Source organism: Charadrius vociferus, unplaced genomic scaffold (assembly GCF_000708025.1).
Source record: "Charadrius vociferus isolate BGI_N301 unplaced genomic scaffold, ASM70802v2 scaffold599, whole genome shotgun sequence".
Classification (NCBI taxonomy): Eukaryota; Metazoa; Chordata; class Aves; order Charadriiformes; family Charadriidae; genus Charadrius; species Charadrius vociferus.
Genome location: NW_009649980.1, coordinates 189,496 through 203,558, shown reverse-complemented (window position 1 = coordinate 203,558; position 14,063 = coordinate 189,496). Strand labels below are relative to the sequence as shown.

Genomic DNA, 14,063 nt, shown 5'->3' with positions numbered 1-14,063 from the left:
TCTAAACTCCAGAAAACAGAAACTTGTAACTATAAGTTAGCCTCTCTTTCATCTACCTCTCCACCTTTGTGTTTTTGACATACACAGTTTTTACAGATGTGGATGTTCTTCCATTTGTCCATGCAGCCATAGGAGTACAGGGGCAGGTACAGAAGGTACCTGTTGGCTCATTAGAGTTGCCCACAACTAATGGATCTTTGACTCCAGCAGCTAGAGGCCTGTGTGTGTGTGCTTACATGCTTTTGCTTACATGTATATTAACGTGAGATATATTTTGCTCATAAGCGTGTATATTGATTGGGATACCTTATAGTTAGTTACTGTGACTCTTGCCATCTTCAAATCTGTAATTAGGTCACTGTTCAATTATTTTGTTAAATCACTTTGTAAATGTTTAAATTGGTTAATGATTAAGTGCTGCTAAAATTCAACCTCTTGATCTACCTCAAATTGTTAATAAATTTTGAATCTGTTAAATCAGAATCATATCAAATAGTTCCACCCATGACAAGGTGACAGAGAGAAATCATTTTTAGGAATGTCACATTTAACTATAAAAGAGCCAAAAGGACACAAAGCCACACAGTAGCCATGCTCATCACTTTGCACCTGTGAAAAGTACAACACATTCTAATGTAAAAAGCTACTGGTTAGTAAAACATTTCAGTATTTTGATCGTGTTCTATTATGCTCCCCAGAAAAAAAAAAAAAAACAAAAAACAAAAAACAAACTTCCTTGATTTCCACAGAAGTAAATAACTTTATTCTTTTTTCTGGAAAGAAGTGACACAGTAGGTTTCACTCTGATTTGTAATACAAGGGAGTTCTGTAACAGCAAGGTCCTCTACAATAGCTGGGTGTAGGAGAATTGTATAGAAGCACTATAAAACAAGCTATTCTGAAGACAAAAAGACTTAGAAAGGTGGGGTGAGGTTCCACTGTCAACTACAGTCCACAAAAAAGAAATGCTAAAGAGCTAACCTAGACATCTGCCTAAGGCACAGTTTCAGTAAAATTGCCAAAATTCACAAAAAAATAAAACACACTAAAAAAACCCAAACCAACTCACACCCAAAAAAACCCCACAAAAGCCAAACCACACCCCTCCAAAAAAAAAAAAACAAACAAAAACAAACAACACCACAAACCAGCAAAACCATGAATCCCCCCCCCATCCACATGCCTCAATTTTTATATCAAGTTGTGCTGGTTTTGGTTGCAATAGAGTTAATTTTCTTCACAGTAGCTAGTATGGGGCTGTGTTTTGGGTTAGTGCTGGAAACACTGGTGATAACAGAGGGATGTTTTAGTTACTGCTGAGCAGTGCTTATACCGCGCCAAGGCCTTTTCTGCTCCTCACACCACTGCACCAGCGAGTAGGCTGGGGGTGCACAAGGAGCTGGGAGGGGACACAGCCGGGACAGCTGACCCCAACTGACACAACGGATGATATTCCATACCATATTACATCACACTCAGCATACAAAGCTGGGGAAAGAAGGAGGAAGCAGAGAGACATTCAGAGTTATGGTGTTTGTCTTCCCAAGTAACCATTACGCTCAATGAAGCCCTGCTTTCTGGGAGATGGCTGAACACCTACCTGCTGATGGGAAGCAGCGAATGAATTTCTTGTTTTGCTTTGCTTGTGGGCGCAGCTTTTGCTTTACCTATTAAACTGTCTTTATCTCAACCCACGAGTCCTCTCACTTTTACCCTTCCAATTCTCTCCCCTATCCCACTGAGTGGGAGTGAGCTGGGGTTAAACCACAACACGTCTGCCAGACACTGCTCTTCCAAGGGCTTAGACAATCACTTAAACAGCCAAACATTTTTGTTATGACCACAGCAATTTGAAAAACAACTTTGAGAGCTTCTTCTATAATGGCAGCTCTGTTAAAATAAGTTCTAAGACTACTGTTGTTAATAACTTCAAATATTCAGTAACATCTTTATTCAAAGGGCTACATTAATAGCATTTAAACAGTTCTTTTTTCAAACATTCTCAAGCTTTAACTTGCAACTGAGCATTCAGTTGAGGCAGACTCTGATCTGTGCCTTATCAGAATTTTTTTTGTAGCATTGTGATTTTTTGCAATTTATTACTGTATTTTTCACCACCTTCTTCTAGAATCTTAAGTTAGATCATAGTTCTTCTGTCCAGATCAGCCACTAATGTTATCACATACACAGAAATACCTGTAATCTATTTTCCATTGTAGCAATTTTGTGTACTGAATTACTCGGAACAGACGCTGCTTAAAGCTAGTGCCTCTGATCTCAACAGGACTCCAGTCTCTTTCTACCTTCTTCCTCTTTCCCGTAAAGCTGCATTATTTAGTAACTTTCTGACTTCTCATGAATCTAAACATGCTGAAAATTTTAAAAGGCAATTACCTACAATTTATTTTTGAAACCAGATTATAGACACACTGCTTTTTCTATTTCAGTGGGTCTTTCTACAATGCAGAGGTCCACAGAAGTACTAAGAACGCCTTCCAAAGCCACACTGACATCTGTTAAACGTCACTGTTAATCCTTTGTTCCATTAAATTTGAACTCATATAAAACACTGAGGACACTACTTTGGAGATCTGTTTTGTGAACAGAAAAGATGCAACACATACCAATCCAGAAGTCTCTTACTTAATTGACTTCCAAAGCATTTTCAGCATGAAAGACTAAACCTTTGTATTTGCTCACTTCAGAGAGAGTGTTCACCAGCAGAGCTCCTGTGCAAAGTTTTAATAACTTATCTTTTATAAAGTTCCCAATCAATATAGGTACATTTCTTCCTGATAGAAGACATAATTTTACATACAGCTACTCTGAAGGTATTGCTGGATAACTGAAGGAACCATAAATCAAAAAGTTTTTAATCACTCACATTTATTAAATTCTGTAATCTTGAACCACATTACACAAATGATTGACTTCTCCAATCTTGTTACATCTATACTATTTGATTTGTATGTACATAAACAGTTGCCACTGACAGCTGTCTGCCGCTATCCTGCAGCAGAATATTTCACCTCAGCGGAAAAACCTATCCATTTTAGGTGCATATGTTGCTTTTTAAAGACGATCATAAAGCCTGCAAGGCACATACCTTTTCGTAGTAAACTATTCCATATTCTTTATCATCACACTTGACACAACGGAATTCAATCATCAGGTACATAAAATTAGAACTTCGTTTTTCCCTCTGAGAAGAGAAGCACCACAGATGTGTATCATATATTAAAGTGCATAAATCTTCAACATTCTCGGTACAGCAATTACCCTACTTCCTTTGTGCTATAACTGATTAATTAGATTATAAGTTGTTGTAGAAATTATTCAGTTAATCATTTCATAGCACTACTTGAGACCATGTCACCTTCTTCCTGACATTCTTACTTCCTTACATTCCCACTTCATGATAAACATCCACATGTAACAGATAAAACCACATTGTTTTCATCAGTGGCTTGCAACTGTGGACTAAAGGTCTGCAAAAAGGCAATGAGGAATAACCAGCTGACAGCTGAGGGTTTTTTTTGTTGGTTTTTTTTAATCATTAAACACAATTATGCATGTCAGAGTCAAAAGCCAGAAGACATGAAAAAAAAAATACCATTTTAAATAGAATCATGAAAGAGACAAATTAAACATGGACTACAAGATTAGATTTGCAGCTCATTCATTTTCAGAGGAAGATTTGCTCATGTATGCATTCTTGAAACGCCTTCGCAAGAAAAAGTGCTTAGAATTTTAAAATTTAAGTGGGAAACAAGAAAGAAGTTATACATAGCGTGACCTGGACAGGCTGGAGAGTTGGGCAGAGAGAAACCTTATGAAGTTCAACAAGGGTAAGTGTAGGGTACTGCATCTGGGGAGGAATAACCCCATGCACCAGTACAGGTTGGGGGCTGACCTCCTGGAGAGCAGCTCTGTGGAGAGGGACCTGGGAGTCCTGGTGGACAACAGGATGACCATGAGCCAGCAATGTGCCCTGGCGGCCAAGAAGGCGAATGGCATCCTGGGGTGCATCAAGAAGAGTGTGGCCAGCAGGTCGAGGGAGGTCATCCTCCCCCTCTACTCTGCCCGGGTGAGGCCACATCTGGAGTACTGCATCCAGTTCTGGGCTCCCCAGTTCAAGAAGGACAGGGTTCTGCTGGAGAGGGTCTAGCAAAGGGCTACAAAGATGATTAGGGGATTCGAACATCTCTCTTATGAGGAAAGGCTGAAGGACTTGGGTCTCTTTAGTCTAGAGAAAAGAAGACTGAGGGGGGATCTCATTAATGCTTACAAATGCTTAAAGGGAGGGTGCCAGGGGGATGCGATAGTGGTGCCCAGTGATAGGACAAGAGGTAACGGGCACAAACTTGAACATAGGAAGTTCCATCTTAACATGAGGAGGAACTTCTTTACTTTGAGGGTAGTGGAGCACTGGCACAGGCTGCCCAGAGAGGTTGTGGAGTCTCCCACTCTGGAGACATTCAAAACCCGCCTGGACGCTGTCCTGTGCAACCTGTTGTAGGTGCCCCTGCTCTGGTGGGAAGGTTGGACTAGATGATCTCCAGAGGTCCCTTCCAACCCTGACCATTCTGTGATAACCACCACAAGGAACATATATTTAATGCAAAAAATAAGCATACCCTTTAATAACAAGCAACTCCAGTTTGTTTCACGCATTAATAGTGGACTGACTTTCCAGCACAGGCAAAGTGGTTCTGCATTTAAGGAACAGCTCTAGCAATCAGGAGTTTTTAGTTTCTGTTTTTTTACAGAAAGGGAAAAGGGCAGGAGAAAAAAGGGATAGGCTTAGGTGTTTTTTAAAAAAATATTCCTAAGTGTTTATAAAAACACAAATTCAAGTTCAAAAAGAATCTGATTCCCAGAGGTCTGGGAAAATAAGAAGAAAATAAATAAGAAAACAAAAATCTCAAAGCACAAAGCAAAAAACAGTTTTGTTGTGCAATATGAGAATAATCACTAAACATTTTAGGGGTGATTTTGTTCAATGAGGGTTAAGACCTCATTCGGGCATTTAACTACCAGATTATTGGGTTTTTTTAAATATTCATTCAAATCTTACAAGTATTTTTCCTTAGCACCCAAAATCAAAACCATTAAAGCTGAACAGGTATAAAACCAAGGAACACCCTGTATGTCCAAAAAGCTTCCCATCGCAATCTAAATCCTAGAGTTAAATTAGTCATACCTAATAGCGTTTGTTCCAAACTATTCCAAATTATTAATAAAATCTGTCTTCTGTAATCAAGTTCACTGGAAGCTGAAAACTTGTAAGACAGCTGTCTATTCTGGTGGATGACAAGCTGGACATGAGCCAGCAATGTGTGCTCACAACCCAGAAAGCCAACCACATCCTGGGCTGCATCAAAAGAAGTATGACCAGCAGGTCAAGAGAGGTGATTCCACCCCTCTACTCTGCTCTCATGAGACCCCACAGGGAGTACTGTGCCCAGCTCTGGAGCCCTCAGCACAGGAAAGGCATGGACCTGTTGGAGCAGGTCCAGAGGAGGGCAACAAAAATGATCAGAGGGCTGGAATACCTCTGGTGTGAGGACAGGCTGAGAGAGTTGGGATTATTCAGCCTGGAGAAGAGAAAGCTCCAGGGAGACCTTATTGCGGCCTTTCAGTACTTAAAAAGGGGCTTAAAAGAAAGATGGGGACAGATTTTTTAGCAGGGCCTGTAGCGACAGGACAAAGGGTAATGATTTTAAATAAAAGAGGGGAGATTCAGGTTACATATAAGGAATAATTTTTTTACGCTGAGGGTGGTAAAACACTGGCCCAGGTAGCCCAGAGAGGTGGGAGATGCCCCATCCCTGGAAACATTCCAGGTCAGGTTGGACAGGGCTCCGAGTAACCAGACCTAGTTGAAGATGTCCCTATTCATTGCACAGGTGTTGGACGAGATGGCCTTTAAAGGTCCCTTCCAATGCAAACCATTCTATGATTCTCATTATTACCAAAGTAAAATCAACTGTGGAAGGTTAAAGAACCATTTTTCCTTTTATCATATACACTGGCAATTGAAGAAAATATGACAAGTGCTTAGAGTTAGTCTCCTAAGCAAACAAAGGTTCCACATGAGCAAGACCCAAAGAAAAAATTACAAATCTGATATATGACGACCTACCTCATTGATCATTTCTATTTCTCTAAAGGTCAGTCTGTCCAGCCAGTCCACTTTCACCATGTGACCTTGCCGATGAGACTTGGTAAGCTGCATGAAAAAACACAATGATAACATTTAAATTACTTGGAGCTAGAAAAAGAATATAAAAGTTACAATTTAACAGAGACACTACCATGAAATCAGGGGGAAAACCAAAGGAACTAGAAAAAATGCTTATCCAGTACACACACAGTAGATTCTTGTGAACAGCTAAGCCATGTCATAAAATTAATTCTACTCTCTGAAACACTAGTCACGGCAAAGACCAAAACCACATACCAATCACATCATCTCTCCATTTTTAACACATTAAAAACAGGAAACTATTTTTTAAGCAAAGTCATATAACAAAGATATTTCATTTTTTGGGTTAACAAGTGTCATCTAGTAAAACTTACTAAGCCAAAGGAAAAGAATATATTTCAAAAGCTATCCAAATTGAGTAATTCTGTCCTTGTTAGCCTTACCTAGACAAGCTTTCAGATTGGGACTTACACATCGCTAAAAGTCAGCTGAAGACTTACAGCAAATCATAGAGAGCTTGTTCCCCTTCCTTTTAGTCATCTGAAAAGTAGTTCAATTGTCACACCTACATCTACATATTGCTGTAAAAATAGCAAGGAAGTCGAGCTGTTTGAAGGGCTACATAACAGTAGAAGAGTGGAAGAAAAGGTAAGATATGAGCCATAGTACCTGTAGTTTCAGATAAGCTGATACACAATAGTTAATGAAAATTCAAGAGAAAACTCCAGGATGCAGAGCCATGGCTTTTTCATTAGTAGCAATTTTATAAGAAACATTCATGAGTTTTGTAAGAGCACAACCATACGGCATCTCAACATGAAATGAGAGGCTTGCCATAGTATCAATTATTTAAGGTAAAAGGATGGAACTCCTCCAGCATCTAGTCATTGCTTTTACACAAATTCCCTACAGTAATAAATACCACACACAAACTCAGAAACACGTCAAGAGAACAAAAAGCTATTTTTAAGATGGAGAAAAGATCCTTCAGCAAGCGCTACTTAAAAGGTACTTATTACCTGGAGGACTCTAATTTGGGCTCTGGTACCAGACATCAATCAGTAGCATGGGACTTATAAATGGTAAGTCGGTCCAATAGACAAAGAGGAAAAAAAAAAAACCAAACTAGGAATAACAAAGTCCACATAAACTTATCTTGCACTTAATTAGTCCTACTCCTCTTACCTGTATTTAAAAATACGCTCACATACAGAAGCATCAGGAGGCATTCAGCAACTGATGAGTAAGTCATAGAAAAACTGAAGCTGTTTGTATTCAAACAATGGCTATTTAGGAATGATAAATCACAAGAACCTCATCTGCTGTGTAAACAGCTGTGCAAATGAAAGCTTTCACAGACACACTACCCAGAAACCCTATTCACTTTGCTAGCAACTGATAGTAAAATGTTTTTATAAATGAACACTACAAAATATCAGTGAAAACATTCTCATCTTTCAGAAATTAGTATCTCCCAAAACAGCTTTCAGAAGAGAACACAGTGACAGTGATGTTATCAGGTTTTTATTAGCCATTAACTAGAGCGCTCAACTGGGATGTGAAAGAAGAATCCCCTCCTCCTCCTCAGAGGCTTTGAGCCATCATCTCCTACATGCCAAAAGAACAGGCTAGAACAGACCCAGGTATTTTAAGACTGAAATGCTCTACCTTGCTTGTATTTCTTGAGCCAGGGAGCAGAAGTGAGTGAAGAGAAGAGGACAAAAAACACTGGACACTGGTAGGGTATGGTCACATTTGCGTAACAAACATAACATGAAATGGAAAGCATACACTCTAAAACCCTTTCTCAGAGACCCACTGCCTACATCACATAACCATTTGGTGAACTATAAACAAGACTTGATATTTAGTGTCCGTCTACAGAGCTTCCTTAGGCTAGAGGGGATTTATTCTACTATGATCAAGAAATTGGGTACCACTGCTGGCAGAAAGCTTTAATGAGTTTTCCATTATAAAGCCAAGGTGAACTAAACTCATAAAGGACAAACCTTAAATGAAAGTTGGTTTATTGCTGTGATAAATCTCTAGATGAGAAAATGGACAGACTAATAGTACGGGACCTATCTTTCACTTGCAGTTTTATAAAGGTAAGGATGAAAACTAGGAGACCAAGATTAAGAAAAAAGTACACTAAGTGAGTTGAACCATTAGGCAAGCTTAGGGTAAGTTTAGCTGAAGAAGGAGAGAGATCAGGCAGTCAAACAGTTTGAGAACTAACATTTACTGATCAATTGCAGAAGTAGTTTTGATGGCAAAAATACACTCTGCCATCAAGCTGGGAGAAGAAATACTAATATGCACACATACATGAGCTTAAACGAATTAAACTTTTGATAATTTTTTGCAGTTCTACTAAAATCCTTTCTAATGCAGAGGTATGTCATACACACCAGAACACTACAGCAGACAGCCTTAAATCTAAAGGATGGCTACTGAAAGAAACTAGACTGTCCTCACAAGTTACTGTTAGGAGCTGCTGTTACTGAACCCGATGGAATTTTGGCTTCAAGCATCTTCAAGGCATGTTTACCTATTCAATCTTTACAAAAAAATTAGGATTTTAAGTTTTTCGAACAGAATTCTATGTATATTAAAAGGTATTTGTATGCCCCCTTTTAAAAAATACTCCAGAAGCAAATGAGCATGATCTAGTTTACTCATTTGTATAAATGCTGTGGAATATCTAAACAATCAAAGAAAGATAGCTTTCACATGAGAAAACAATACAAGAAGCCTGTCTTCATTAAAGCTTGTCTTCATTTCACTCCAGTGAAAGCACAAGCTTTCCACATACATCTTAAAGGTTACTTGTGATTCCATTACCTTTGCCAAGCGGCTCATTTGATCTTCAGAGACTGTGCTGCTGGTTCTCCCAGGGGTTTTGGTGGGCTCTGAACCGTCAGCTTCTACGTTGGGCCAGACTTTCAAATCATGCATTCCTTGACGAAACATACTGCAGGGAAAAATGCAGAATCGCTTCAGTAAATTCAAAATAATACAGCTGTCAGGAATCAAAGTACATAAGCAGCTACAAGAAAATGAAGTAGCTTCCTTTGCCAAACCTACAAACGTGCACTGCCATGCATAATTTAACTGAACTGCAAAAGTGCCTTGCACCTCATGCCCTCCATGGCCTTCGTTTTTATTGGCACACAGAGTTTAGAAGAAAATGAGGAAGTCTGAGATAACTTATTTGGCAAGTGGAAGAAAAATGGGTAATTCCCAAAGTCAGTGGGCTGGTACAAACACACACTGAGGACAGAGCTTGACCTTCATAGTTTTATTGTTTGTAATGAAGCAGAAAGTATTCCTCTTGACTTGCAAGTTATCATACCGACTTTACATCTGCCAGTCAGAAAAAAAAATTGAACTAAAAAACTACCTAAGTTTCATTTGAAGGTCAACTGATACAAAGCAGCCTTCTGAGCTGCCAAATAAAAAAAGAAAAAAAAAAACCAAAACACAAACACACACACCCCTCCAACCCTGAACACACCATTTTCTCCATCTGTGCTTGAAATTGAATTGGTAACTGAAACTGTGCAGTGAACAGAACTTTGCAGGGTAACTGACCATACCTTTTCTCTGAAAAACCCTGCTTCCCTTGCATATTTGTCCTGACCCACCTATAAACGATGTTCCAAGAAATCAAATGCATCACTTCTGCCAATAAGAACTGATCACTTAACTCTAATGGCTTCAGGTAAATACAATTGGAAGGAACACTTCAAAAAGTCAAACATTAAAAATGAGAAATACCAACTAGAAGGACCCTCTGACCTTGAATTTACACATCACTGTGGAATACTACTACAAGGGTTTCTATTTACAAGTAAATGTAATTTACAAATAATGTCAATATTATTTGTTGCTTTCTGTCCATCTACTTCCCCCGGGCCCCACATGCTGGAAATATAAGTTTCATTTATAAATTTTGTCTTTTTTCCAGGAACTATGATCTGATGCTTTAGAAACTTCCAGCAGTCTTTGGGGCACAGTCCAATTGATCCAGTTCAATTTTCTGCGCTAAGACACTGTCAAAGCAGCATCTTCAGTGACAGAGACACAATCTCTCTCTACAGTCACTTTCTGCATTCGAGCATGACTAGAACAGCTTTCCTAATGCTAAACTAAACTTTTCCTGCACTTCAGTTTAGTCTTATTACTTCTCATCCACTGGCAGGACAAAAAAGGCTATTTCTTCCCATTTTCCAACACTACCTACAATGCGTTGGAAAAGCATTCCTACACTCTTTTCTTCAGCCTCACCAGTCTTTACTCCTCCTCCATCACACCTATTTGCTAGACGTTCAATGATATGGACTCCCTTTGACCCCCAGTAGTCAGCAACTTACTTAAAGTCAGTTATATAGAACTGAACATATCCCAGCCAAGTAGACAATTATGGAAAAGGGGGATACAACACTGTCCCTGATGTGCATACTTGTAAACTGTTCATATATTCAATGTGGTTTGCACATTTCACAAGAGCATCACGATACTGAATCACGCAAAACTTAAGATTTACCTCCTAAACACAAATCTTTTCCTCTGTTTTACTGGGCAGCTGCACCCCATTCTGTATTTGACTACAAGTAATTGCAAAAATTAGCAGTGCCTTGTACTTTTCCTTAAATTGCATCCTATTTTTTTAATCCCCTCTGCACTTACCCAAAGTCCTTCTGACGTACTGTCACTTTCTAGCACGCTTGTAATCCTTCCCATCTTAGTGTTATCACCCACAAATTTATTAAACCCACCCTGTATTGGATCACAGATTATTAATTTTGAAAAATCCCGATTTACTGAGTTATACTTTATTTGTTATAAATAATACTGCATTAACAACGCAATTGCAAGCCAATTAAATCAATTATGTAGTCGGTACTGGCATCCATGCATTAAAAAAGTATAAACATGAAGCGATTTCAGCATTTGCTGCCTTAAAATCCAAGTTCACAGATCTGGGAAAAAAAAAAAAAAGCCTAAATTTTGGTATTATAAGACAGAATACTTTTTTTTTTTTTTTTTTTTACAACACTGTAGCATGTATGAAGTTGCACTCAGGAGAGTAAATCATCCACGATTCAGATTTTTCAAGCATGAATTGTTAACCTGGCTTAAAAAAATTTGAAAGAAAGTCTCTTGTAACCACTGCTACCTTACTATTCACAAATCTGAGCTTCAAATCTGTACCACAGAAGAAAAAACAGTATACCCATATTTCCCAAAGAGCGAGACCGTTGTTCCTCCCACCGGAACTGCTTTACCAGGTCCATATACATCCCAGATAGTCAGAGCCACCTGTGCATTGCGAGGCAAGTCTGGATACTTCACAGGCAGTTTCAGCCATTCATTCCAGCTGCAGAGACACACCTTTTATTAGTCACAAAGCTTTAGAATTCAAGTTACTATGTATTAGTTCATACAATCCAGATTCTCCTTACAATATGAATTTCTAAGGGCAGATGGACTATTTTCCTGTGGGCTTTAACCTTTCAAATACTTGTCTTGAGCATGACTAAAAGGCTAGACACCAAAGGAAAAATACTCTGGTTTAATCTCTGTCCAGTAAACAGTATAAAAGTGTGCTAGTCCAGGCCCCCAAAGTTATTTAAGTAGGGAGGCATGCCTAAATACACAAGCAACAATTTGATCACTTACCGATTACACAAAAAGGTTGGTTTTGTGCTGTCAGGGTAACACTTAATAACCATACAGAGGCTTGCAGAAACATGTTATTTGAAGAAGACAACAGAAAACAAATCTTTCTGACACAAATAAAAAACATAGAGATTTATTTACATAACTTGATGCCCCAGTAAGTTAAGAGGAATATGAAATAAAAGACAGTCACTTACTTCCACCTAGTGCTAAAAGCTTTGTAGGAAGTTCTAACTGGAAGAGCAAGAGGCTTCCCTTCTGCAAACACCTGACAAGTTACATACAAGTCAGAGCAAGTTTCTTGATACAGTCCCGAGAACTTCAGCATTGGATCTTCTAGGAGAGCTTTATAACTCTTCTGTTCTCTTTTCCCCTCCAGACTTCCTCTACGTGGGGAGCAAAACAAAAAAAAAAAAAAAAGGGGGGGGAGAAAAAAGAAACAAACCAAAATTTACCTCATCCACAGTACAAATCCTATTTTATTTCCATAACGTGTATTTAGATTACCCAGTACTGAGGCTATCCTAACTTCACATTACTAGTCAGTAGTGAAATCCAAATATTGGAGAGGAACTCAGGATGTGAAGTGATGAACAAATACAGAATTTATTGTTATACTGATCTGGGCAGGGGGGTGGGAGGGAAGCAGGGAAGGGAAGAATTACTTGTTTGTCTTTTCAATGGAGATAACTTCTTCTAGTATAACCTGTAGATTCTCAGACAACATCAAATGAGGTACCCTAAACAGGGTAACGATGACATGACATATTCTGCTATGACTAAAAAACCAAAACAAATGTCAGCATACATATGCTCTAAATACTACTTGGAAAAAAAAAAAAAAAAAAACCAGAAACCATGCTAAGAAGAACCTTATTTTAACTGTATGACATGTGAAACGTGTGACTGGCTTTGGATGCCAGCTATCTCTCTAACCAACAACAAATCAAAGCTCAACTAAGCAGCCTGTCCAAATCAAACTTGATTAAAGCCCTGCAACAATTTGCAGAATGCTAGTGTTAAGAGTGAACTGATGGAATTTCTCAGGCCTCAGCTACACCACGATGAAAAGAATCATGCATATTAAATATCTGACTGTAGATGCAAATGTGAAAACAAAAAAGGAATTGTGGTGGTGATGGGAAAACATGTAAGATCAAACTTCCAGCAAACAAAAATCTATCAGTACCACAAAACCACTTCACAGTACATGAACAAGTATCTTGCAAGAAAGTAGCATATCACATTCCAGGATAACATACACTCTGACGCACTAAAAAAAAAAAAAATCAGTGTTACACTTTTAACAGGCAGAATGAATTAGCAAAGAGGACACATGCATCTGACTTCAGGTATCATGTTCCATTCGGAAGTTAAACAACTTCCGAATATGCTTTCCCAAGTTAGTTTTCCCAAAAACTTACACCTTAAAGTAGCAGCATACACCTTAAAGTAAGCGATACACCTTAAAGTAGCAGCATTAGGTGTACTACATTTTAAAGCCAGTGTAAAGTTTAGAAGTATGAACATCCCACTGCTCTGACGTAGAAAAGAAGAGCCTCAAAAATTAAAAGATGAGCCAGAAAACACATCAGTGTGTGGTAACACCAGCTTCAACAGGAGTGCTTGCATACACCCAAATGGGAACATACTCACACGCTGCTGCACCTACCACTAAGAGCGACCTGCTTTCGAAGCAGCATGCAAACAAGTAGGAAAAAGAGCGTGGCCACTTTATACCCTTCCCCTAAACACTGAGGGGTGACACCGGCAGGTGAAAGGTTATCAGAGACATCAGCCCTGAACCCACAATCAATCTTAGCCTCGAAGCACCGCCCTGCGCTGCCGGACCTAAAGCCACGAACGCCGGCAAGGCGTTCAGAGCGAAGCTCGCCACCCTGCCCCCCCAACACTCAGCTTACTTGTTGTTGGAGAGAAACAGTCAAGTGTCAGACATGCAAGTCCTAAAGAAATGAGCAAATACAAGTCATTTTTCTCTGAAAGCTCTTCCTTTGGATCACTTTCTTTAATAAATTTGGAGGAGAACTGCAGTCTCATGCATGTCAAGAGAAAGGCTGCCCGTGCTTCGGAGAGCTGTATTTTCGTCCCTTGATGAGAGTGTTGCAATGACAGTTTCCACCAGAAGATATTGGTTGTCTTACACGCAGTA

At 39.1% G+C, this 14,063-nt stretch overlaps 1 protein-coding gene across 1 annotated transcript in view; it reads right to left on the bottom strand.

The window, feature by feature from the left end:
- The window catches only part of PIK3C3 (phosphatidylinositol 3-kinase, catalytic subunit type 3), a 75,580-nt gene extending 63,359 nt beyond the window's left edge, over positions 1-12,221 (bottom strand). The window contains exons 1-5 of the mRNA XM_009891607.1: positions 12,091-12,221; positions 11,448-11,591; positions 9,053-9,182; positions 6,146-6,232; positions 3,107-3,202 (exon numbers count right to left, since the gene is read on the bottom strand). Coding sequence (XP_009889909.1) covers positions 3,107-3,202; positions 6,146-6,232; positions 9,053-9,182; positions 11,448-11,591; positions 12,091-12,221 — 588 coding nt within the window. The remainder of the gene's footprint in view (positions 1-3,106; positions 3,203-6,145; positions 6,233-9,052; positions 9,183-11,447; positions 11,592-12,090) is intronic.
- Between the last annotated feature and the right edge of the window lie 1,842 nt (positions 12,222-14,063).